At 43.2% G+C, this 23,903-nt stretch overlaps 1 protein-coding gene and 1 pseudogene across 12 annotated transcripts in view; one reads left to right on the top strand and one right to left on the bottom strand.

Annotated features, from left to right (window-relative positions):
• Positions 1 to 23,903, top strand: part of SYNE2 (spectrin repeat containing nuclear envelope protein 2) — a 331,838-nt gene that overhangs the window by 286,086 nt on the left and 21,849 nt on the right. For 8 of the 12 annotated variants that reach the window (XM_019922908.3, XM_019922901.3, XM_073800386.1 and 5 more), the window contains 3 exons: positions 532 to 687; positions 2,819 to 2,977; positions 3,686 to 3,852. In XM_019922908.3, the coding sequence (XP_019778467.2) occupies positions 532 to 687; positions 2,819 to 2,977; positions 3,686 to 3,852 (482 nt within the window). Of the gene's footprint in view, positions 1 to 531; positions 688 to 2,818; positions 2,978 to 3,685; positions 3,853 to 15,012; positions 15,277 to 20,755; positions 20,863 to 23,903 lie in introns of those variants that run through there. The other 4 variants (XR_012329953.1, XM_033851070.2, XM_073800387.1 and 1 more) reach the window with 4 other exon arrangements.
• Positions 17,599 to 18,610, bottom strand: LOC117311041 (small ribosomal subunit protein uS2 pseudogene; annotated as a pseudogene).

The following is a 23,903-nucleotide window of genomic DNA, read 5'->3' as shown; positions in this document are numbered from 1 at the left end:
CTTACATTCAGTCTTTTTGAGAGTTAACCAGAAGAATTCCCTTTGAACAGAAGCTGTTAGATGATTGCCACATAGCAACAATGCATTTCTTAAGGTGTTTTAAAAAATGGGAAATCACATTTTATACAACGTTCTGTAACACAGTTTCAGGATTAAAAGTGAGCGTGTACGTGAGAGAGAGATTGTTGCTAGGCTCCAAAAATACTTTCCTCAAAATAAAGGTAAAGACCTACTTGAGTTTAACATAGAACTAAGTATATAAAAGCCTGAAATACCTGAGGAAGTGAAAATAAAGGTAGAAAAGAGCTTTCTTTTGAGAAAATAGGTGGTGAGGAATTGGCCAACCACAACTGCAGACGCTGGCCCTGGGCTGTTTCTCATTCAGAAGGTCCCGCCCCCTTTCCTGGCCTCCCCTCCCCCAGAGTCCAATCAAAGTATTAGCCTACAGGTTTGGAAACAACAGCAGCTTGAGTTGAAGAGTTTTTTTTCTTTCTTTCTTTCTTTCCCTTTCTTTCTTGTGTTTAAATGCAGGAACTAGAGAAGTCTTTGGCTAACTGGACTCAGAACTTGAAAGAACTTCACACTATGAAGACCGACCTAACCCAGCACATTCTTGTGGAGGACGTGGTGGTTTTGAAAGAGCAAATAGAGCATTTGCACAGACAATGGGAGGACCTCTGCTTAAGAGTAAGTTAGTTAACTGCAGGGCACGGCTGTTCTTAAGTTTATTGAAATGTCTCCGAAGGCCAGACAAAGTAGAAAGAAGCTTAATTTCATTGAACCGGGAGGCCCTTTTCAGTTGGAGCCCAGGCCGACCGCTGCTCCTTTAGAAGGCGGCAACATTGTTTAACAGATTTGACCCTTTGTTTCTCCAGCGCTCAATGCTGGAACTTTGCACACTTTTAATGAGCTTTTTTAAAAATCACCTTAAGTGGTGGGGGAGGGGAGGAATGCCGTCCTGAGCAGCTGCGTGCACTCTGCCCTCTGTCTTGTATGGATGACAAGTACCGGTCATTGTCTTAGAATCAGGACTTCAGCAAAGAGGTCTCGGCTGGCCTTAAAAGCAGTATCTCTGCAGTATCTGTTCTGGGCCCAACAAACAGTGGGAGATGTACTTAGTGCCAGGCTTGGGGTCATTATATCTGAGAACTCTGCATTCGCATGCAATCCAGTGTTTATTTCAAGTAGCTGGCTTTGAAAACTCTGGAAGAAATGATCAGCTGCTACACTTAGTATCTCAGCAGATCACTTCTACTTATTAAGAACTGGATTGTGGTTAAGGTGACAGGATCAAGATGGAATTAAAGGGTTCAAATCTTTGTTTTAAGAACAATTTAATTCTAAGAAAAGTAAAGTCCTCAATCTCATTTTTGTGAATTAAGAAGAGATGTACTTAAAAGTTGAAATTCACAGTTTTGAATGCATTTTAATAAAATAAAAATGTTTTCCTTCTTTGTTTTAGTATTTAATATTCACCATATACCCATAATTTTAAATGTCCTTTTAGAATTTTTATTCAAATTTTATATAAAAGAAAATATTTAGAATATGTGAAAGGTATTCTAAAAGTTAAGGAAAAAGCAGACTGGAGCCCAGATGTTCCCAATTGTTACCATTATTAAGCCAATCAGAATGATCTGTGCAAAATGCCAGGCTTTTAAAAAGCTGAGATAAATAGATGCTCTGAAAAACAGAAACACAAAACTTGGTGTTTTAGGAATAGTTTTTTGAGCCTTCTTAACACATTTGGTGGGTGGATGTACAAGCATTAGATATTTTTTTGCCTCACTCTGAAAAGAGCAGAGGATTGTTTTTGTTTTGTTTTTTGTACATAGCAAAAAAATCTCCAGGAGTTCAACCTTGGCTTCCCCATTTATAAAGTGGGATGTTAAAAGTTAACCGAAACAACTCTTAGCTACCCCTTTTATCTCTAAAATTCTAAAGATTTCTAAGACCTGGGAATACCTTTGTACATTTGGAGAGGCTGATTTGCATTCTTTGAATTTATATTTATTTAAGTAATAAAGTTGAACCCTGTAAGGAGGAAGCGCCTTTGCTGACGTTAGCTTATGCGTAACAGAGCACTGGGTGTTTGGGGATCAGCCTGCTCACTGCAGACCAGTATTTGATTCCATTTCCATGGTTTCCCTCCAAAGCCATAGTGCATATTGGGAAGGTGGATTAAATGAGTGATGCGTATTGTTTTTTTATTTTATTTTGTTTTTGAAATTACCAGTAAGACATTTAAATGACTTTAATTTTCATGATCCATTTGCATTACAAATGTTAGATTTGTGATCAAGATGGTAGTTTTTAAATTAAATAGGCAGTACATTGGCCTTAAGTAAGAATAAGGACTTGATCATTTTTTAAAAAGAAAGGATTGTGGTCATAAAGTTATAAGTTAGCATGTAGCAAGCAGTAAATAAATGTATACTGAAAGAACAAGGAACAGAAGAAATTTGGGTGATGCTTAAAACGCACTCATCTAACCTTCATGTTTCTAACTTTTAATATACCTCGATAATAATAGATATATATTGGATAATACTGAAACCTTTTGGTCATTTATACTTCAGGTACAGTCTTCTGTTGTTAGTGTCGTTGTTGCTTTTTATGGCATTTATCAAAGGTGTAAGGAACTTCTGTTGAAATTAAACCCTAGGTCTTTAAAAGGCAAAAACATAGTAGTTTAAGTCTATAGGACCTCTGATTAAAATGAATGAAATTCATAGTCCTTTTGATGGGGAGAAGGGAAGAGAAACGCCTTCCTTCCTGCCTGCCTATACCCAGCTGCCAAATGCATTCTCATTTCCAGGTGGCTGTACGCAAACAGGAGATAGAAGACAGGCTCAATTCATGGATTGTGTTCAATGAAAAGAATAAAGAGTTGTGTGCATGGCTGGTGCAGATGGAAAACAAAGTTCTCCAGACAGCAGATATTAGTATTGAAGAAATGATTGAAAAGCTTCAGAAGGTAAGCAGGAGTCCCCAGATGGGGACGGTTATGACCACCACGGTATCCTCTGCCTTCCTCACTCCTAGGCTCAGAGCTGTATGATGTCGTAGGCCCGTTTCCAATGAGATGGGAAAGGGGGGCATGGTGCTGTGTACCGAGGGGGGTTGCTTTCTCTTGGTTAGGAAGCCTGGCCAGGCAAGGGGCTCGTGTCCCCTTAAGCTTCAGTTCATATCCCAGGTGAGTTACGGTTTCTCTAGTTGCGTTGTTAAGGAGCTCCCCTGGCCAAAGGAGAAAAAACAACAGCGGTGGGGCTTATAATTGTGAAAAGGTCACTGATTCCCACAGGGAAAGGGAGAAAGAGCCTTCTGGCCACGGTCACCCCAAATGCCGCTCAGTTAGCCCTCAGGAAAACTCTTGCTGATATACTAGGCTAATTTAGTTAGCCTCAGTAGTCCTCCGCTCCGAAGTAGCTTAGGTTAGAAGAACTCTGTGAGGGAAACCAGGGCTTTTGAATTAAGAAAGTAACTACCGCCTTATATATCACACATGCGCTGAACGGGCATTGTTTGACTTTTTAGCTGCTCTCCGAAGAGTTGCATTTAACAGGTGTGAGAAGTGTTTTTATTTTTTAAGAAATTTCAAGAGGCACAACTGTGTGTTTGTAGCTGGCAAAGAAGTGAATTTTCAATAGTGATCCCGGCTTTGTGTTTTGGTGCCCTATGCCAGGACTGCATGGAAGAAATAAATTTGTTTAGTGAAAACAAGTTACAGTTAAAACAAATGGGCGACCGGTTGATCAAGGCCAGCAACAAGACAAGAGCAGCTGAGATCGATGACAAGCTCAACAAAATTAATGACCGTTGGCAACATCTTTTTGATGTCATTGGATCAAGGTAAGAAGTGGCCTAAAAATGGATTCCTACTCCCTAGGTACAGTGGTTACTACACAGATCTAGAAACTGAGCCCCATCTTCCTCTAAGGTAACCCAGAAATTTTATAAACTTACAGATAAAGGCAAAGCTTGGTAAAAATGGAAATTCTTATTTCAACATTATAGGAAGATTATATTTTAGTATACCTCACTTTAATTTTTTTTTCTTTAGCTTAAAAGTTCACATGACTTAGACTAGGTTTAAATGAGAGTTGTTCCTTGAGGAGGTATTATTTAGCAATTCTCACACTGCCTTAGGACCTTGCGTGTCCCCCAGATGAAATCATGCCTGCCTGCTCCTGCTTGTGTGTGACAGGTGCAGGTAGGTCAGGGCATAGGCCTGATTTCTAGGTGCTGCTTCTGGAGGTCCCCGACTGCCCCTCACGCCCCCATCACCACCACCACAGGGGCTGGGCACACTCAGGCAAGGCAGGGCTTCTCTGCAGGTTTGCCGGGTGTGCCAGGTCCCCAGTGGGCATCTGGTCCTAAGGTGTGGACTAAGGAGGCACAGCTGTGACTATAAATCAAGGCTATCCAGTGCTTGTCAGAAACAAGGCTGGTCATTTTATCTCCCCTCACAAAATAACGATGACGGTGCCACTCAGACTTTTAAATGTCTTCCATCTTCAAATTCTCTGTCCAAAGACGGACCCCGACCAAAGTATTTTTCAGTTGTAACCTGGCACACAGAGAGCAGTCACTTGGCTTTGGGGCCGTTCATGCGGCTTTGTTTCCGCTGGCCGAGCGAGTCTTTTACATAACAGAGTGCTTGGAAATTTTGAACACATGTATAACGTGGACTATACAGGCGAATCCTGCAAGGTAAACGAAGACTCAGGGAGTACTGAAAATAAAATACTCTTAATCATTTGGCATTTCCTTTGCCTCACTGTTTACTGTAAACCATAAATGAACCTAGTTCCATCAGCAGATGCACCAGGCTAAGTGCTATGAGAATTACAGACCAGGAAGTAAGATGAGTCAGTTACATTAATGGAAGCAGACATGTGGGCAGGTGTAAAGCCAAGTGGTCTGAGAGCTCAAACCTCATCTTCCTGGAGTCAGGGTGGGGATTGGGAGGGGCCTGATAGAAGAGCAGTGTCCCCAGATGGTCCTGAATGAGGGGTTGGGATTCCAGCGCTACTGGTGGCAGAAGGGGAAGAAACATAATCTGTGAGCAAAGAGGTACAGGGTAGTGCAGAGTAGAAACTGTGCAGGAAATGATAAGCTCCACTGGCTCAAGTGCAGGAGATGAAGCTTTTAGAAAGGTAGGTTGAGGCTAAGTCTTAGAAGAGCTTAAATCTCAACTGAAGACTTGTCCTCCTAAATAAAGTTTGAGTCTTTCACGGTTTTTTTAGAAGGGAGGGTCTGTCGAAGATAAATATTAGGGTGATTTGGCTGGGAGCACAAGCTGGGCTGAGTTCAACTTCTGTCTACTGCCAGTTGAGGAAAAAAAAAAATCTATGGAAATCCATGATGGTAACCCAAGCAAGGATTAAGAGCACAGATTTTGAGCCAGTCCTGACTTTACCTGACTTCCACTTACCATGGAAACTTGTAGTGATTTAACCTCTCTAAGCCTCAGTTTCTAAATCTGCAAAATGTGTCTCACAGCACTGATTACATCAGAGGCCGCTGTGGGGATGAATGACACATGTCTCGCATTTGGCCTGGGACCAGCATGTGGGAGCCAGTATTTATTGAGGGGTTATTATCATTGTCTCTCCCTAAGAAGACTTTAAGACTAAGTAACATGTTTTTTGAGTGGAAGAGGATTCCCTCGCTTAGATCTAATCATGAGAGGTCTTTCTTCCATGAGAACAATGTCTTTGACTATCTTATTTCCAGTGCTTAGACCAGTGCTTCAGATATTTGTTGAAATGAATGAATGTTCCAGGACATAAGATTGTCCTCATTTCTGTTGGGTAAATTGTGTCTGGTATGTCTTTGTCGTCATTGTCTTTATCTCCAAAGTCTTCTTGGGCACCTGGCACTAATCAAGAGTATGAGGACATGGGCTTCCCTGGTGGTGCAGTGGTTGAGAGTCCGCCTGCCGATGCAGGGGACATGGGTTCGTGCCCCGGTCCGGGAAGATCCCACGTGCCGCGGAGCGGCTGGGCCCGTGAGCCATGGCCGCTGAGCCTGCGCGTCCGGAGCCTGTGCTCCGCAACGGGAGAGGCCACAACAGTGAGAGGCCCGCGTACCGCAAAAAAAAAAAAAAAAAAAGAGTATGAGGACATGATACCTGTCCTTAGATCATTCAGGAGGAGGATCTAGATTCTGCTTCCTGAGGACTAGAGGGATGATTCATTCTTACTCATTCGTGCTTTGGTTCTATCACTTCAGAGTTTAATAGGCTGCTTGCTTTCCTCCCTCCTCTCTAACTGCCTGTCTTCAGCCAGTTCCTTGGTGGGAAAGACAAAAACAGCAGGTGAAATTTCAGTCGTCTATTTGGAAAGAGCAATTGGCAAAATAAGGAGTTGAAATAATAGCAAATATATTGGCTGCCGGCTGTATTCTTAACAATGTGCTTTTTATGTATGATTTCACTTAATCTTCACTATAATTCTGAAAGGTAGATACCATTATCCCATTTTACAGATGAGGAAACTGAGGCACTGAAATTAAGCAACTTGCCCATGGTTACACGGTCAGCACATGAGGCAACCAGGATTTCTACTCAAACAGTTGTGTTATCTCCCTGCTAACCCAGACCCTTGTGTCTTGTTACATTGAAATGAGTAGAACATTTTGAAAACCTAACCCCTTCGAAACTGAAGGACTAGGGAAGGAATAACTTGTTTTACTTTAAAGCAAAGGCCGGGGTGAGACAGATGACTGATAGTCTAGGAAACTCTTAGTTGACTTTACGCTTTAGGTGAATCTGTGGGTTGAGGCAGCAAGCTTGAACCTGCCGTAAATTGGCCTCACATAGAATCAACTCCTTGTCTGATTGCTGATACTCATTGCATGGCCATCAGAAAAGCAGGAGAGCACAGGCTGTAGAATTAACCATGCTAATCAGAACCTGCAGCCCTGCAGGGTATACTAATGGCCTCATTTGCCCAAACAATTCTGGTCACCATTTAACCGTTCCTGTCCTGCTCACAGTGTTCTGCTGCTTCATTCCTGTGGCAGGGCACAGCACCTGTTGTTAACAAGAGGGAAGATTGGGAGGGAGACCAATCTTGAAGTTATGAAGCAGGTATCCAGCTTCATGACTTCAAGATTTTAACTACAAGCCTTTAACTTAAAAGTTTGGGAAGGGGCTTCCCTGGTGGCGCAGTGGTTGAGAGTCCGCCTGCCGATGCAGGGGACACGGGTTCGTGCCCCGGTCCGGGAAGATCCCACATGCCGCGGAGCAGCTGGGCCCGTGAGCCATGGCCGCTGAGCCTGCGCATCCTGAGCCTGTGCTCCGCAACGGGAGAGGCCACAACAGTGAGAGGCCCGCGTACCGCAAAAACAAACAAACAAACAAAAAGTTGGGGATGGTGTTCAGAAGTTCAAGACCTCAATAAATCAGATTTAATTCACTGGAAAAAAAAATGAAAAAAGACCTGTTGTTTTGGGTTCATCCTCAGCAAAATAGAGGTAAATTTCAAAGGAATTGATAAGACATGGAGGACAAGGTTACTTAAATGCACATTAAATTTACTGATCATTTCAGGTAGTAGGCTCCGTTATTTGGTGGATAGGGGAAGAACCAGTGTTTATTTTTTTAAGGGCCAGGTTCATATATATTATTTCATTTCATCCTTGCAGCAACCCTGCAAGGTCAGTCTTCTCCATTTTACAGAGAAGGACGCCACAGCTCAGAGAGGGTAAATAACTGAGCCAAGGGCAGAAGCAATTCTGCACATGGTGGCACGGAGCCAAGGTAATTCTGTCCCCCTGCTCCATGCATCAGAAGAGCACTTGGCTCCTTTGAGACTTTTAAAGGTGGTTTAGGTCTTCCCTGGTGGCGCAGTGGTTAAGAATCCGCCTGCTAATGCAGGGGACACAGGTTCGAGCCCTGGTCCGGGAAGATCCCACATGCCGCGGAGCAACTAAGCCCGTGCACCACAACTACTGAGCCTGCGCTCTAGAGCCCGCGAGCCACAACTACAGATGCCTGCGAGCCACAACTGCTGAGCCTGCGCTCTAGAGCATGCGAGCCACAACTACTGAGCCCATGTGCTGCAACCAGTGAAGCCCGCGCACCTAGAGCCCGTGCTCCACAGCAAGAGAAACCACTGCAATGAGAAGCCCGTGCACCACAACGAAGAGTAGCCCCTGCTCGCCGCAACTAGAGAAAGCCCACGCACAGCAAGAAAGACCCAACGCAGCCAAAAATTAATTAATTAATTAATTTTTTGGGAAAATGTGGTTTAGCAGAATTTTTCTAAAATCTAGTACTCAATACAGACTTTACTGTCTACTCTAGAACAGTGGTTCTCAAACTTAAACATTCATCAGAATCCCTGGAGGGCTCCTGAGAACATGGATGGCTGGACCCCATCTCCAGAGCTTCTGATTCCGTAGGACTGGGTTGGGCCAAGAATGTGCATTTCTAACAAGTGCCCAGGTGTTGCCAATAGTGCTAAGGCAAGCAGCAGTATGAGGTGACACAGTGGACTTGCCACGTACGGTAACCCAAGTCTTGCAACCTCTGTAAGCCTGTCTCCTTGTTGATAAACTATGGACAAGATTCTGGATGAAAAAGTACCAGGACAACGATGGGTCTGTCCATACACACGCATGCCAGCCTCCGGTGCAGTGCAGTATGGCTGTGTGATAGGGGAGGAGAGGGAGGGTGCTTAGACCCAAACCACTGTTTTTCCTCTGCTTATAAAGTATTTTTCAGCTTCTGTAAAAATCCTTAAAGAATCTAAAGGACACATCTCCTGAAATAACCAGACGATCAAGGGGACTGGGGTGCCTAAGTCAGTCTTAATGCTAATTTCCTCACATAAGGTCACATGAGGCCCTGATGTGGGCACTAAAATGCAGAGAACTGGCTCTCCATCAGAATTGCTCCAGGAGCTTTTAGCATTCCTCATGGGCCCTTGGGCAGCTTCTTGCATTTGTGACATCTGAACTCTTATAAAACACGCTATTAATTTCTTCCACAGAAAGGCCATTTGAAGCACTACATATTTTTTGGTGAATGGTGTGATTATTATAGAACCCAATCTGATTTGATGACAAATATTAATTATATCCTATGTTTATTGACAGATTAAATGAAGAGTTAACTTTTTTAAAGGCCGTTTCCTATATTAACTTTATTTTTTAATTAATTTTTATTGGGAGTATAGTTGCTTTACAATGTTGTATTCGTTTTTCCTGTACAGCACAATGAATCAGCCGTACATATACCTATATCCCCTCTTTTTTGGGAGAGTTAACTTTTTTTTTTCATTGTAACTGTTGCCTCCTCCTCTTGCCCATGTTTTCTTAGATAATATCTTTGAAAAGTGACGCAGCAAAACCTGAATGCAGGAGAGATGACTAAAGTACAGAAGTCGTTTTTCAGAACGACCGATATGTGTGATCCGTGTTTTGGAGGCAGCTAGGTTACCTATTAATAAGAACAGTTTAGGCACAGGATGTCGGGTGATGGACCAAAGGATGCAAAGTTGACCTGCTTCAGCCAGCACAGACTAAAGCTCTGAAAAGAGGGTCCCCGGCCATCAACAGGACTGATGCCAAAGAAAGCCTCAGCTCGACACATAACCTCACTTATACGTACCTTTGATTTCAAAACCCCAGGAGTTGAACTCCTTAAAGATTCATCTCCTTTTGTTTCCCAGAACCCCCTCCGCATTTCATTAATCAAAGCCTTCACCTTGCCCGGTGAAGCAGGGGCCCTGTGTCCTCAGTGAGTGACTGTCTGGTTGTTCAACTTGGTGGAGCCTCTTCAGAGACATGGGGTTGGGGGGCTCTTTTTAAAGACTCTTTCTAGTAGCTTGTGAGGATGATCTGGTCAAAGCTTTCAGTGCCTAAAAGAGATGAGACAACTGAGTGGAAAGACATATCTGTTGGTGTTGGCATCATCAGTGATTTTAATTTTCTTTTTATCTGTATTTACTAAATGTTCATTATGGAAAAAGGAACACGGGAACTCTTTTTCTTCTTCTTAAAAAAATGTCATGAATGTTGTTACCTTTCTCCTAATTTCTCTTTGGTGGTAGCATCATTTAATAGAGTTGGCATCCTTAAGCCAGTGTTATGAAGGAGGGACACACTCAGATGTACTACCTTATGGTCCCTTCCTATTTAGACTAGATAGCTCTCTTGCTATCAGAAAGATCAAGTCCGTGAAAAAACTTTTTAACTAAGCATAAGTTTCACATTTTATCTACCAATGTGAAAAGCCCACCTGCTTTATAATAGTAGCAATTAAAATGTTGTCATTTAAGCTCAGCAGTTATTACCATGGCAACTGTGTGTTAAGATTGTTTTTCCATCCCTTGAAGAATGGGCAGAGAGATGTGTGCCTTTTTAAGCTGATACGTTTTTCATTGCTTTCCTTTTATCTGTATTTTCTCAAGGTTACTTTGGAAGACCAAACAATGCCGCTAGTCATAAAGTTGACTTGCTCTGGTCTTAGCAGGTTGCCTGATCCAGTGGGACTAGAAGCACTTAGAGATTTGTCGCACAGGGAGAGCCAGATGTGAGGTGGGCCTCCCCACTTTCCTTTTTCCTTCCCATCACAAGTCCCATCGTTCCACCTCTGGAGCAGGTGGCTCTTGCTCCCGGGCCCTGCAGAAATGCCTTCCTGAGGGTCGGGGAGCTTCTCCAAGGAGACAGCAGCCCTCACAGGGTCAGTGAGCAGTCAGGAGCCTGGTGTCCAGCATCAGGCAGGTCCAGCGTACTGAGCCTTGGAGGAGCACCAGGGACAGCCAAGCGTGTGGACACAAGTTAGATGCTGCCTTTGGGGAGAACTATTTCCAAATCTTTATACCTAATTTCACTGGTCTAGAATGTGCTTAGTGTGTTTCAAGGTGGGGATGTAATAATGGCTAAATGTTGGGCTTTGGGGACCCATGAGAAATTATTGATATCATTGAGTCTCCAAATAAGGCTGAGACTGAGCCTGAAAGGGGCTTGGACACAAACCAAGGGTGCTTCCCTAAGCAGAGCCCCTCAGGGTCGTGTAGAGAAGGACGGGAAGGGAGGTAGAGGAATTTTCAGGTGCTCAAATTATGGTAAAACCTAGGAGGGACTAGCAAGGAAAACTGCAAAATTTCTTCCTCTGCAAAGTGTTGAACTCCATCTGTACTACAAGATAGAATTCTTATTATTATTATTACTATTATTATTGCAAAAAAGCAAAGAAATGGACTAAATAAACTCTCTGCCCCTCCCAAGCCAGGATGCACAGGACTGAAAAGGCAGGGCAGAAAACCTCCTGGGGAAATTTCTTCTTTAGGAGGAAGCCATTCCTGTTGGACTCGGGGCTTCAGATTTCACCATTGCTTTTAAAACTGAAACAGAGACATTTAATTTGATGAGAACAGAAATCCTCGTTTCTGTGCCCCAAATCTTAAGTGTTTCTTCCCTGCGTTTATAGCACTTCATAAATAACCCATAGCTAAGATAACACTGGGACTTTCTCCCCCCAGCCTTGCAATCCTGCAGCGTCAGAACAAAGACTGTGTGTGTGTAAGAGAGGCAAGGGCTAGAGATATTTGTTTATTGGAAGGAAGAAAACTGAGATTAAAAATTGCAGTTAGCGGAGAAGCAGGTCTCTTCCCTGCCTACCCTCACTGCTCCGTAGCGGCGAGCGAGCCGTGCCCGCGGGAGCCTGCGGGAGGGCGGCCTGTGCAAGATGCTGAACCAGTGAATGGAGAGGCCGCCGGGCGGGGGAGGGGCCGCCTCGTTCCTGGGAGGTGGAGGTGCAGCCGGGAACTTGGAGGTTTCGCTCAACCTAAGGAATGATTTGTTTCTCATCAACAGTAAGTGCTGTTTTGGTGATCAGTCCTACATCTGGGAGCAGAGGCTGCTGTCCCTGTGTGTCTCGTTTTCTCGCGCTCTCATGTTGGTTACAATAGAAATTACCGATGAGATGGTGGCTGCGGCGTGTGTGTGCTCGGCCATCGGGGGATGGGTTCTTTCCCAGTGTCAGCATGCGTGTGGTGTCTGCAGCCAGCCTTTGACAAGCAGGGGAGAGAAGTGATTATGCTGTGTGGAAAATGGAAGTCCTCTGGCGACATAAATGCTTCAAAGAGGCGATTAGCTCAAATGTATTGTAATGTCCGTGCCCTCAAATCAGGGCTTCAAGATCGTGGAGTAATTGATTATCTTACTACAAAGATGTTTAGTCATTTACAAAGATGCAATTGTGCAGAATTTGCACAGTGTTTTTAGCAACTGACAGCTGCCCACAGGTCTGAGTATCTGTTTGTTTCAATACAAATGCAGATACTCAACCATCTCAGTTTTCCTTTTTAAGTTATGCTGTCCACATGGGCATGGGAATTTTTTTAACTTACGCTGGTCCAGGGCCTTAATAATTTAACTGTAGACCCTTTAGCATGGAGAGAATAGGAATGAAATGTAAACTCTTCCATATACATGAATTTGATATTTAAAGCCTCCCTCACACACTGTAAGACTTAGGCCTGAATCATGAAGTGATATTAACCTGGCTTGATTTTTGTTTTGGAGAGGGAAGAGGGTTCATAAGTATTAAATTCCCATCCGTCGCTAGACGAAGATAAAGGAAAAACTTTATTCACCTTGATTATTTTCTGCATTTCTACCCGCAAGCCCCACAAAAGAACTTCTTATTTGTATGCTCTTTGTCAAACTCCTTATTTTGTTTGGTATCATATAAAAATGTTTTCGTTTTATTCGGGTCTTTCAATAGTCCATACAGGTGAAAAACTTCCTCTTTGCGCCTAAATATCTTGGTTTTCCAGTCCTCAGAACTGGAATTCAGCTCAGGGAATCACGCTTATTTTTTCTGGAGAAATATGGATTTGTTGAAATATATGTGTGATTAGTATTAGTGAAGCACACCTGGGTGAAGCTTGGGCCAGTACAGCGATGGTGAGCTACTTAAGCTGCCTGGGTGGTTGACGTAATGCAGAATTGTGCCTGCTTCCCTGTAACAACAGTCTGGTTTCTGAATGGATTTCCTTGTTCCCAATATTAACTCGAGATTTAAAATTTTCCAAGAGCAATATTAATAACAAGGCCTAACTAGGAGGTCGGTTGCCTGGGTTGGCAAATGACGTGTACTTCCTGACCTGGGAAAGGTGTTGATTAGGTAATTAGATTAGTGTCTGCACAGTCGATATAGACTCAGCAGTACCTCTGATGGTTCCCAGAGTAAGTCGTAACATGATTATCTGAGGAACAACATTTATTTATGCCACTGTGCATTTGGGGATATTTCACCTTCAGTCGGAGGTTGGGACATAGAAGCACGTTAAGTCCTGACTGGATGAATGTTTTGTAGCTTCTTTTCTTTCCCTCCCACCCTTCCTCTTTTTTTGCCCTAAGTGTGCGTGCGACGCGTATGCTTGTTTTAAAATGTAACATGACCACCTCTTTTATGAAAAAGACAAATTTGAGGGCATGTGTGAATGTCACTTGTTCATTCAGAAGGTGTTTATTGAGCACCTCCTATAATATTATAATGTCTAAATTAGATCTAAATTAGATCATGACCTCTGGGAATAAGTTATCTTCAAATCCTCAGGATCTGCACAGGACCCAAGACAAAGTGAGTGGTTAAATGTTTATTGAGAGGAAATCATGGAGGGGCAAAGTGGGCACCCAAGTGGCCACACTTGTTGGATGGGCTTCTACCCGCCAGTGTGTCCTGGAGCTGCGAGTCTAGACTCCTGGTCATATTCCCTGACAGCGCTGGAAACCATCCTGTACCCACCCCACCATATGTGCCCATTATCATGTGCAGGTTTATATAGGATACCACAGGAAAAGTGCTTAAGAACAGTAGCTCCGGCCAGACTGCCCGGGTTGGAATCCTTCCTCTGCCATTGACTGGTCATGTTACTATGGTAAATTATTTAATCTCATTGCCTCAGTTACCTCATCTGTCAAATGGGGATGTTATTAGACTGATCTCACAGCATCGTTGTAAGGATTAGATGAGTTGCTAACTTATATATAAAGCACAGTAGGCCTGGCACATAAAGATGTCGGCACGTTCTGTAGATGGTCCATTTTAGTAATAAAGGTTGTGAATTTTAAAGCATACCCAATGTAGAAATTTTAAAAGGTGGGATAACAATAGAAAGTCTAATATTTTCTTCCCACACCCCGTTGGTTTGGACACCAATGGGCTTGAGCCCCACATTCGGGACGCCACTGGCCTGGAGTACCATAGTTCTGGGGAAGCCAAGCTGATTATCCATCCACCTTCTCCATACTCCCCCCTCTGCTTATTGCACACCTCACCCCTCAGGATTAACAGGATTCAGGATCACTGCATCTCAGTATTTTTGCACCCAGGTTATTTTATTACTTGTTAGCTCTCTTCATTTAAAAAGCTGTGTTCTAGCCCTCTTCTTTCAAAATAAAGAGGCTGAGAGCCTTATGATGGACTAGGGTCGGGCGCTGGATGAAGCAGTGGGGGCTGCCATTCTGGGAGGAGAGAGGAGGAAGGATGGGGAAGCAGGAAGCAGGAGGGCTGTGCAGAGGCTGCTGGCCTGAGTGCCTCTCCCCAGCTACAGGAAGCTCTCAGGGCGGAGCTTCTCCAGCCAGAGCCTCCCAGGAGGGTAGCCGCTTGCAAACTGCATGCAAGACTTGGTCCCATGGGGCCTGGGGTTCCCAGCTGCTCTGGCATTGTGTGGAGTGTTCCTTCTGTTCCCTGGGCAGTCAGAGTGACAAGACATTGGGGTGAGGAGGGTATAACTTGAAAGCCAGGGGAACAAAGGAAGTATCTAGGTTACAGCTGCATCCAGGCCTGGCCCTGGATTCTGTTACTTCCTTTTTAATAAATCATCTTGTGGCTTTGAAGGAAACTTCTTGTGATATTTGCAGTAAGAATGTAATTTGGAAAATATACCATCTTAAAATCATTACAACCACAATTTCTGGACAGTTATCTCTGTCAGACACTGTGCCAAATTCCTTTCATGCATGTATATCTCATCCTGCTCTCAGCCACCCAGCAAAGGAAGGTACCACTGTTGATGCCGTTTGACAGATGAGATTAAATAGAGCCAGGATTCATACCCAGACCCTGACCACAAAGAGTGTGCTCTCCATCACCAGGCTCCATGGCCTCGTTCCAAGCTTGCCTACCTCATGGCACTGTTGAGGATAAAATATTTATAAAAGGACTACGTGAGGGCCAATACCGTGTAAATCAGGCATCATTGTAGCAGCGTGTGATCCCAGTCAGCAGTAATAAGAACTCGTATTACAGTGAGTACTTGCTTTATGCCAAAGGCTTTACATGCATCCTCTTGTTTCTCTCTCAGAACCCCCTACAAGGTGGATAATTTGAAGATTAACAAGGAAACTGGGAATCAGGAACATTAGGTACCTTGCCGGGTACACAGCTTATAGATGGTGCGATGGGGCTTAGATCTGGGTCTGCTCACCTCCAAAGCTCTGGCCTGAATGTCGCCCAGATGCTATCACCTCCCTGAAGCTGGAGGGACCTGAGAGGCCTGCTAGACATGAGGGGCTGAGGTAGAAGGATTTTCTCTAAATTATAAAGCTAATTGGAAATAGAGCTGGAGCTAGAAGTCATTCCCCAAGGTTGATCTGGTTGATAGTAGGGTGCAAAAAGATAATAGTAAACATTAAAAATACACACAACTCCCTGGTTTACTTTTTTTTTTTAACATCTTTATTGGAGTATAATTGCTTTACAATGGTGTGTTAGTTTCTGCTTCATAACAGAGTGAATCAGTTATACATATACATATGTCCCCATATCTCTTCCCTCTTGCATCTCCCTCCCTCCCACCCTCCCTATCCCACCCCTCTAGGTGGTCACAAACCACCTAGCTGATCTCCCTATGCTATGCGGCTGCTTCCCACTAGCTATCTATTTTACCTTTGGTATTATATATATGTCCATGCCACTCTCTCACTTTGTCACAGCTTACCCTTCCCCCTCCCCATATCCTCAAGTCCATGCTCTAGTAGGTCTGTGTCCTTATTCCCATCTTACCCCTAGGTTCTTCATGACCTTTTTTTTTTTCTTAGATTCCATATATATGTGTTAGCATATGGTATTTGTTTTTCTCTTTCTTACTTACTTCACTCTGGATGACAGACTCTAGGTCCATCCACCTCACTACAAATAACTCAATTTTGTTTCCTTTTATGGCTGAGTAATATTCCATTGTATATATGTGCCACATCTTCTTTATCCATTGTAAATAGAGCCGCAATGAACATTTTGGTACATGACTCTTTTTGAATTATGGTTTTCTCAGGGTATATGCCCAGTAGTGGGATTGCTGAGTCATATGGTAGTTCTGTTTGTACTTTTTAACGAACCTCCATACTGTTCTCCACAGTGGCTGTATCAATTTACATTCCCACCAACAGTGCAAGAGTGTTCCCTTTTCTCCACACCCTCTCCAGCATTTATTGTTTCTAGATTTTTGGATGATGGCCATTCTGACTGGTGTGAAATGATACCTCATTATAGTTTTGATTTGCATTTCTCTAATGATTAATGATGTTGAGCATTCTTTCATGTGTTTGTTGGCAATCTGTATATCTTCTTTGGAGAAATGTCTGTTTAGGTCTTCTGCCCGTTTTTGGATTGGGTTGTTTGTTTTTTTGTTATTGAGCTGTATGAGCTGCTTGTAAATTTTGGAGATTAATCCTTTGTCAGTTGCTTCATTTGCAAATATATTCTCCCATTCTGAGGGCTATCTTTTCGTCTTGTTTATGGTTTCCTTTGCTGTGCAAAAGCTTTGAAGTTTCATTACGTCCCATTTGTTTATTTTTGTTTTTATTTCCATTTCTCTAGGAGGTGGGTCAAAAAGGATCTTGCTGTGATTTATGTCATAGAGTGTTCTGCCTATGTTTTCCTCTAAGGGTTTGATAGTGTCTGGCCTTACGTTTAGTTCTTTAATCCATTTTGAGTTTATTTTTGTGTATGGTGTTAGAGAGTGTTCTAATTTCATACTTTTACTTGTACCTGTCCAGTTTTCCCAGCATCACTTATTGAAGAGGCTGTCTTTTCTCCACTGTATATTCTTGCCTCCTTTATCAAAGATAAGGTGACCATAGGTGCGTGGGTTTACCTCTGGGCTTTCTGTCCTGTTCCATTGATCTATCTTTCTGTTTTTGTGCCAGTACCATACTGTCTTGATTACTGTAGCTTTGTAGTATAGTCTGAAGTCAGGGAGCCTGATTCCTCCAGCTCCGTTTTTCATTCTCAAGATTGCTTTGACTATACGGGGTCTTTTGTGTTTCCATACAAATTGTGAAATATTTTGTTCTAGTTCTGTGAAAAATGCCAGTGGTAGTTTGATAGGGATTGCATTGAATCTGTAGATTGCTTTGGATAGTAGAGTCATTTTCACAATGTTGATTCTTCCAGTCCAAGAACATGGTATATCTCTCCATCTATTTGTATCATCTTTAATTTCTTTCATCAGTGTCTTATAATTTTCTGCATACAGGTCTTTTGTCTCCTTAGGTAGGTTTATTCCTAGATATTTTTTTCTTTTTGTTTCAATGGTAAATGGGAGTGTTTTTTTTTTTTCTTTTCGTTTTTTTAGAAACTGTTTATTTTCCATCAACCTATTTCCATTTTAAGAGTTTGTGGAAGAACAGTTTCAGACCACTCAGTGGCTGTTCCTACCCACTCGGTGGCCTGAGCAGTGGGAGCTGCAGACCAGTCTTCAGTGGCAGGCTGAGCACTCCAGTCTTCAGTGGGGAACTGCTGAGTAGACACAGAGGGCACCTGCACACCTTTGGACGAGTCCGCCACCTCAGGCTGAGCAGCAGTGAACTCAGGAGCTGGAGCGGTCCATTCACCCTGAAATTCCTCCTTGGTCACAGCCTTCTCAGCTGCTGCCTGCTCTTCCTTTTCAATCTCTTCAGGATCTCTGTAGAAGTAGAGATCAGGCATGACCTCCCATGGTTATTCACGGGAGATGGTGCCACGCATGCGCAGAAATTCCCGGGCAAGCATCCACCACATCAGACCCACTGAGTGAGCTCCCTTTTTGTTGCATGGGATGGCAATGTCCACATACCACAGAAGAGAGTCTGTGTTACACAGAGCAATGGTAGGCAGGTTAACGTAAGAGGCCTCTGTGAGAGGCTGGTGGTCAGCCCTGGGATCAGTAACCACCAGAAGTCTTGGCTCCCGGAAGGCTGCCTGGATCTGGTTAGTGAAGATTCCAGGAGTGAAGCGGCCAGCAATAGGAGTGGCTCCAGTGGCAGCAGCAAACTTCAGCACAGCTCGCTGGCCAGTATTCCTGGAAGATATGACACTGACATCAGCTGGTTTTCAATGGCAACAATGGCACGAGCTGCCAATAGAAGCTTCTCCCAGGTTCTCTTCAGATTTATGATGTAGATGCCATCACTTTTCCTTTTGTAGATGTACTGTTCCAAGGTTGGTGCCACCTAAGTGGGTTCCTGCTGCAAGGAATTTGAGGACATCCTCCTCCTTCATTTGCAGGACATCAAGGGCTCCGGACATTGTTAATGTTTCCCTTTAAGTTATGACAGGAATCCAGAACAAAGCCGTATGGACCCTTATCTGGCATGAAAAGCGGGAGTGTTTTCTTAATTTCACTTTCAGATTTTTCATCATTAGTGTATAAGAATGCCAGAGATTTCTGTGCATTAATTTTGTATCCTGCTACTTTACCAAATTCATTGATTAGCTCTAGTAGTTTTCTGGTAGCATCTTTAGGATTCTCTGTGTATAGTACCATGTCATCTGCAAACAGTTGACAGCTTTACTTCTTCTTTTCCGATTTGGATTCCTTTTATTTCTTCTTCTTCTCTGATCGCTGTGGCTAAAACTTCCAAAACTATGTTGAATAAGAGTGGTGAGAGTGGGCAACCTTGTCTTGTTCCTGATCTTAGTGGAAATGCTTTCAGTTTTTCACCATTGAGGACAATGTTTGCTGTGGGTTTGTCATATATGGCCTTTATTAAGTTGAGGAAAGTTCCCTCTATGCCTACTTTCTGCAGGGTTTTCATCATAAATGGGTGTTGAATTTAGTCGAAAGCTTTCTCTGCATCTGTTGAGATGATCATGTGGTTTTTCTCCTTCAATTTGTTAATATGGTGTATCACGTTGATTGATTTGCATATATTGAAGAATCCTTGCATTCCTGGAATAAACCCCACTTGATCATGGTGTATGATCCTTTTAATGTGCTGTTGGATTCTGTTTGCTAGTATTTTGTTGAGGATTTTTGCCTCTGTGTTCATCAGTGATATTGGCCTGTAGTTTTCTTTCTTTGTGACATCTTTGTCTGGTTTGGTATCAGGGTGATGGTGGCCTCGTAGAATGAGTTTGAGAGTGTTCCTCCCTCTGCTATATTTTGGAAGAGTTTGAGAAGGATAGGTGTTAGCTCTTCTCTAAATGTTTGATAGAATTTGCCTGTGAAGCCATCTGGTCCTGGGCTTTTGTTTGTTGGAAGATTTTTTTTTTTTTTTTGGAATTTTGCCCTTTTTTAAATTTATTTATTTATTTATTTATGGCTGTGTTGGCTCTTCGTTTCTGTGCGAGGGCTTTCTCTAGTTGCGGCAAGTGGGGGCCACTCTTCATCGCGGTGCGCGGGACTCTCACTATCGCGGCCTCTCTTGTTGTGGAGCACAGGCTCCAGACACGCAGGTTCAGTAATTGTGGCCCATGGGCCTAGTTGCTCCGCGGCATGTGGGATCTTCCCAGGCCAGGGCTCGAACCCGTGTCCCCTGCATTCGCAGGCAGATTCTCAACCACTGCGCCACCAGGGAAGCCCTGTTGGAAGATTTTTAATCACAGTTTCAATTTCAGTGCTTGTGACTGGTCTGTTCATATTTTCTATTTCTTCCTGGTTCAGTCTCGGCAGGTTGTGCATTTCTAAGAATTTGTCCATTTCTTCCAGGTTGTCCATTTTATTAGCATAGAGTTGCTTGTAGTAATCTCTCATGATCCTTTGTATTTCTGCAGTATCAGTTGTTACTTCTCCTTTTTCATTTCTAATTCTATTGATTTGAATCTTCTCCCTTTTTTTTCTTGATGAGCCTGGCTAATGGCTTATCAATTTTATCTTCTCAAAGAACCAGCTTTTAGTTTTATTGATCTTTGCTTTGTTTCCTTCATTTCTTTTTCATTTATTTCTGATCTGATCTTTATGATTCCTTTCCTTCTGCTAACTTTGGGGGTTTTTTGTTCTTTCTCTAATTGCCTTAGGTGCAAGGTTAGGTTGTTTATTTGAGATGTTTCCTGTTTCTTAAGGTAGGATTGTATCGCTATAAACTTCCCCCTTAGAACTGCTTTTGCTGCATCCCATAGGTTTTGGGTCGTCATGTCTCCATTGTCATTTGTTTCTAGGTATTTTTTGATTTCCTCTTTGTTTTCTTCAGTGATCACTTCGTTATTAAGTAGTGTATTATTTAGCCTCCATGTGTTTGTTTTTTTGTTTTGTTTTGTTTTGTTTTCTGCGGTACGCAACCCTCTCACTGCTGTGGCCTCTCCCGCTGCGGAGCACAGGCTCCAGATGCACAGGCCCAGCGGCCATGGCTCACGGGCCCAGCCGCTCCAAGGCATGTGGGATCTTCCGGACCAGGGCACAAACCCGTGTCTCCTGCATCGGCAGGTGGACGCTCAACCACTGCGCCACCTGTAATTGATATCTAGTCTCATAGCATTGTGGTCGGAAAAGATACTTGATACGATTTCAATTTTCTTAAATTTACCAAGGCTAGATTTGTGACCCAAGATATGATCTATCCTGGAGAATGTTCTATGAGCACTTGAGAAAAATGTGTATTCTGTTGGTTTTGGATGGAATGTCCTATAAATATCAAGTAAGTCCATCTTGTTTAATGTATCATAAAGCTTGTGTTTCCTTATTTATTTTCATTTTGAATGATCTGTCCATTTGTGAAAGTGGGGTGTTAAAGTCCCCTACTATGATTGTGTTACTGTCGATTTCCTCTTTTATGGCTGTTAGTATTTGCCTTATGTATTGAGGTGCTCCTATGTTGGGTGCATAAATATTTACAATTGTTATATCTTCTTCTTGGATCAATCCCTTGATCATTCTGTAGTGTCCTTCTTTGTCTCTTGTAATAGTCTTTATTTAAAGTCTATTTTGTCTGATATGAGAATTGCTATTCCAGCTTTCTTCTGATTTTCATTTGCATGGAATATCTTTTTCCATCCCCTCACTTTCAGTCTGTATGTGTCCCTAGGTCTAAAGTGGGTCTCTTGTAGACAGCATATATACGGGTCTTGTTTTTGTATCCATTTAGCCAGTCTATGTCTTTTGGTGGGAGCATTTAATCCATTTACATTTAAGGTAATTATCAATATGTATGTTCCTATTCCCATTTTCTTAATTGTTTTGGGTTTGTTATTGTAGGTCTTTTCCTTCTCTTGTGTTTCTTGCCTAGAGAAGTTCTGTTAGTATTTGTTGTAAAGCTGGTTTGGTGGTGCTGAACCCTCTCAGCTTTTGCTTGTCTGTAAAGGTTTTCATTTCTCCATCAAATCTGAATGAGATCCTTGCTGGGTAGAGTAGTCTTGGTTGTAGGTTTTTCTCCTTCATCACTTTAAATATGTCCTGCCACTCCCTTCTGGCTTGCAGAGTTTCTGATGAAAGATCAGCTCTTAACCTTATGGGGATTCCCTTGTGTGTTATTTGTTGTTTTTCCCCTGCTGCTTTTAATATGTTTTCTTTGTATTTAATTTTTGACAGTTTGATTAATATGTATCTTGGCATGTATCTCCTTGGATTTATCGTGTATGGGACTCTTTGTGCTTCCTGGACTTGATTAACTATTTCCTTTCCCATATTAGGGAAGTTTTCAACTATAATCTCTTCAAATATTTTCTCAGTCCCTTTGTTTTTCTCTTCTTCTCAGACCCCTATGATTTGAATGTTGGTGCATTTAATGTTGTCCTAGAGTTCTCTGAGACTGTCCTCAGTTCTTTTCATTCTTTTTTCTTTATTCTGCTCTGCAGTAGTTATTTCCACTATTTTGTCTTCCAGGTCACTTATCTGTTCTTCTGCCTCAGTTATTCTGCTATTGATCCCTTCTAGAGTATTTTTAATTTCATTTATTGTGTTGTTCATCATTGCTTGTTTCCTCTGTAGTTCTTCTAGGTCCTTGTTAAATGTTTCTTGCATTTTCTGTATTCAGTTTCCAAGATTTTGGATCATCTTTACTATCATTATTCTGAATTCTTTTTCAGGTAGACTGCCTATTTCCTCTTCATTTGTTAGGTCTGGTAGGTTTTTACTTTGCTCCTTCATCTGCTATGTGTTTTTCTGTCTTTTCATTTTGCTTATCTTACTGTGTTTGAGGTCTCCTTTTTGCAGGCTGCAGGTTCATAGTTCTCGTTGTTTTTGGTGTCTGTCCCCAGTGGCTTAGGTTGGTTCAGTGGGTTGTGTAGGCTTCCTGGTGGAGGGGACTAGTGCCTGTGTTCTGGTGGATGAGGCTGGATCTTGTCTTTCTGCTGGGCAGGTCCACGTCTGGTGGTGTGTTTTGGGGTGTCTGTGGCCTTATTATGATTTTAGGCAGCCTCTCTGCTAATGGATGGGGCTGTGTTCCTGTCTTGCTAGTTGTTTGGCATAGGATGTCCAGCACTGTAGCTTGCTGGTTGTTGAGTGAAGCTGAGTGTTGGTGTTGAGATGCAGACCTTGGGAGATTTTTGCCCTTTGATATTATGTGGAGCTGGGAGGTCTCTTGTGGACCAGTGTCCTGAAGTTGGCTCTCCCACCTCAGTGGCACAGCCCTGATGCCTGGCTGGAGCACCAAGAGCCTGTCCTCCACATGGCTTTTGGAAGGTCTGAGGCCTTCTGCCAGCATTCAGTGGGTGTTCTATAGAAGCAGTTCCACGTGTAGATGTATTTCTGATGTATCTGTGGGGAGGAAGGTGATTTCCGCTCTTACTCTTCCGCCATCTTCTCAAATCTCTCTGGTTTACTTAAATAATAAACACTCACAACCCTGTGGTTTTATTAAATAATCACATGGAGTGGATTATTACACACATTTTTTCATTCAGCAAATGCTTGTCAATGCCTCCCGGCCACCAGGCGGTCTTGGAGGTAGTGTGCACACAGAGGTAGCCCCTTGCAGCCTGGCTGGTGTGGGCTCTGTCCAGATGGGCACGGTCAACGAGGGGTGCAGACACAGGGCTGCAGGAGCACGTGGTCGAGGGGCCCTCAGCTGATCTCGGAGAGAACAGTGGTAGAAGCTGCAGGAGAAGGGAGGGGAGCCACTTCGCAGAGTGCAGGGCTGGAGACAGAGAGGCCACTGACCGCTTGAGGAACTAGAAAGGTCAAGGCGTTAAACTGCTATGTCGGGGTAGGCAAGGACCGTGGAAGAGTTTGAGCGAGAATCAGACTTGCTGTACGCTTCGGCTACAGAACCAGAAGCTGGGAGAAGGGTGAGGGGGGCAGCAGGAAGCTGTTCACAGGCAGTCAAGGAAGAGATGCTGCTGTCAGGGAAGGTGGGGCACTTCCTGTGAGTTAGGAGTCAGTGCCCCAGTTTCTCTTTCCAGTCCCTGGGATGCAGTTCTGATAGCACTTTGTAACATGAGTATCAGTAAGAGGGAATTTTCCATTGTAGCCATTACGTCAGGTCTCTGGGATTAACTAAAAAGCCCACAGATCACCAGAACAAGCCTTCACTCCCTCTGCTTGAGGATTTTAACATTTTCTTTCAGGATCTATATGGAGATCATTTTTCCTCAGCCCCTGCATCATTTCCCCGTGCCAGCACTTTGGCATGCCCGGGAGCTCTCCGTGTATACTGACGCCATGTGTCTTAGTTCAGATCCACTCCACGCTGAGCCAGGCAGATTGGTCATGTAGATGGAGCTGCAACTGTGCTTGTAGATG

Source organism: Tursiops truncatus, chromosome 2 (genome assembly GCF_011762595.2).
Source record: "Tursiops truncatus isolate mTurTru1 chromosome 2, mTurTru1.mat.Y, whole genome shotgun sequence".
NCBI classification, from domain to species: domain Eukaryota; kingdom Metazoa; phylum Chordata; class Mammalia; order Artiodactyla; family Delphinidae; genus Tursiops; species Tursiops truncatus.
This window is presented reverse-complemented; position numbering and strand designations above follow the sequence as displayed.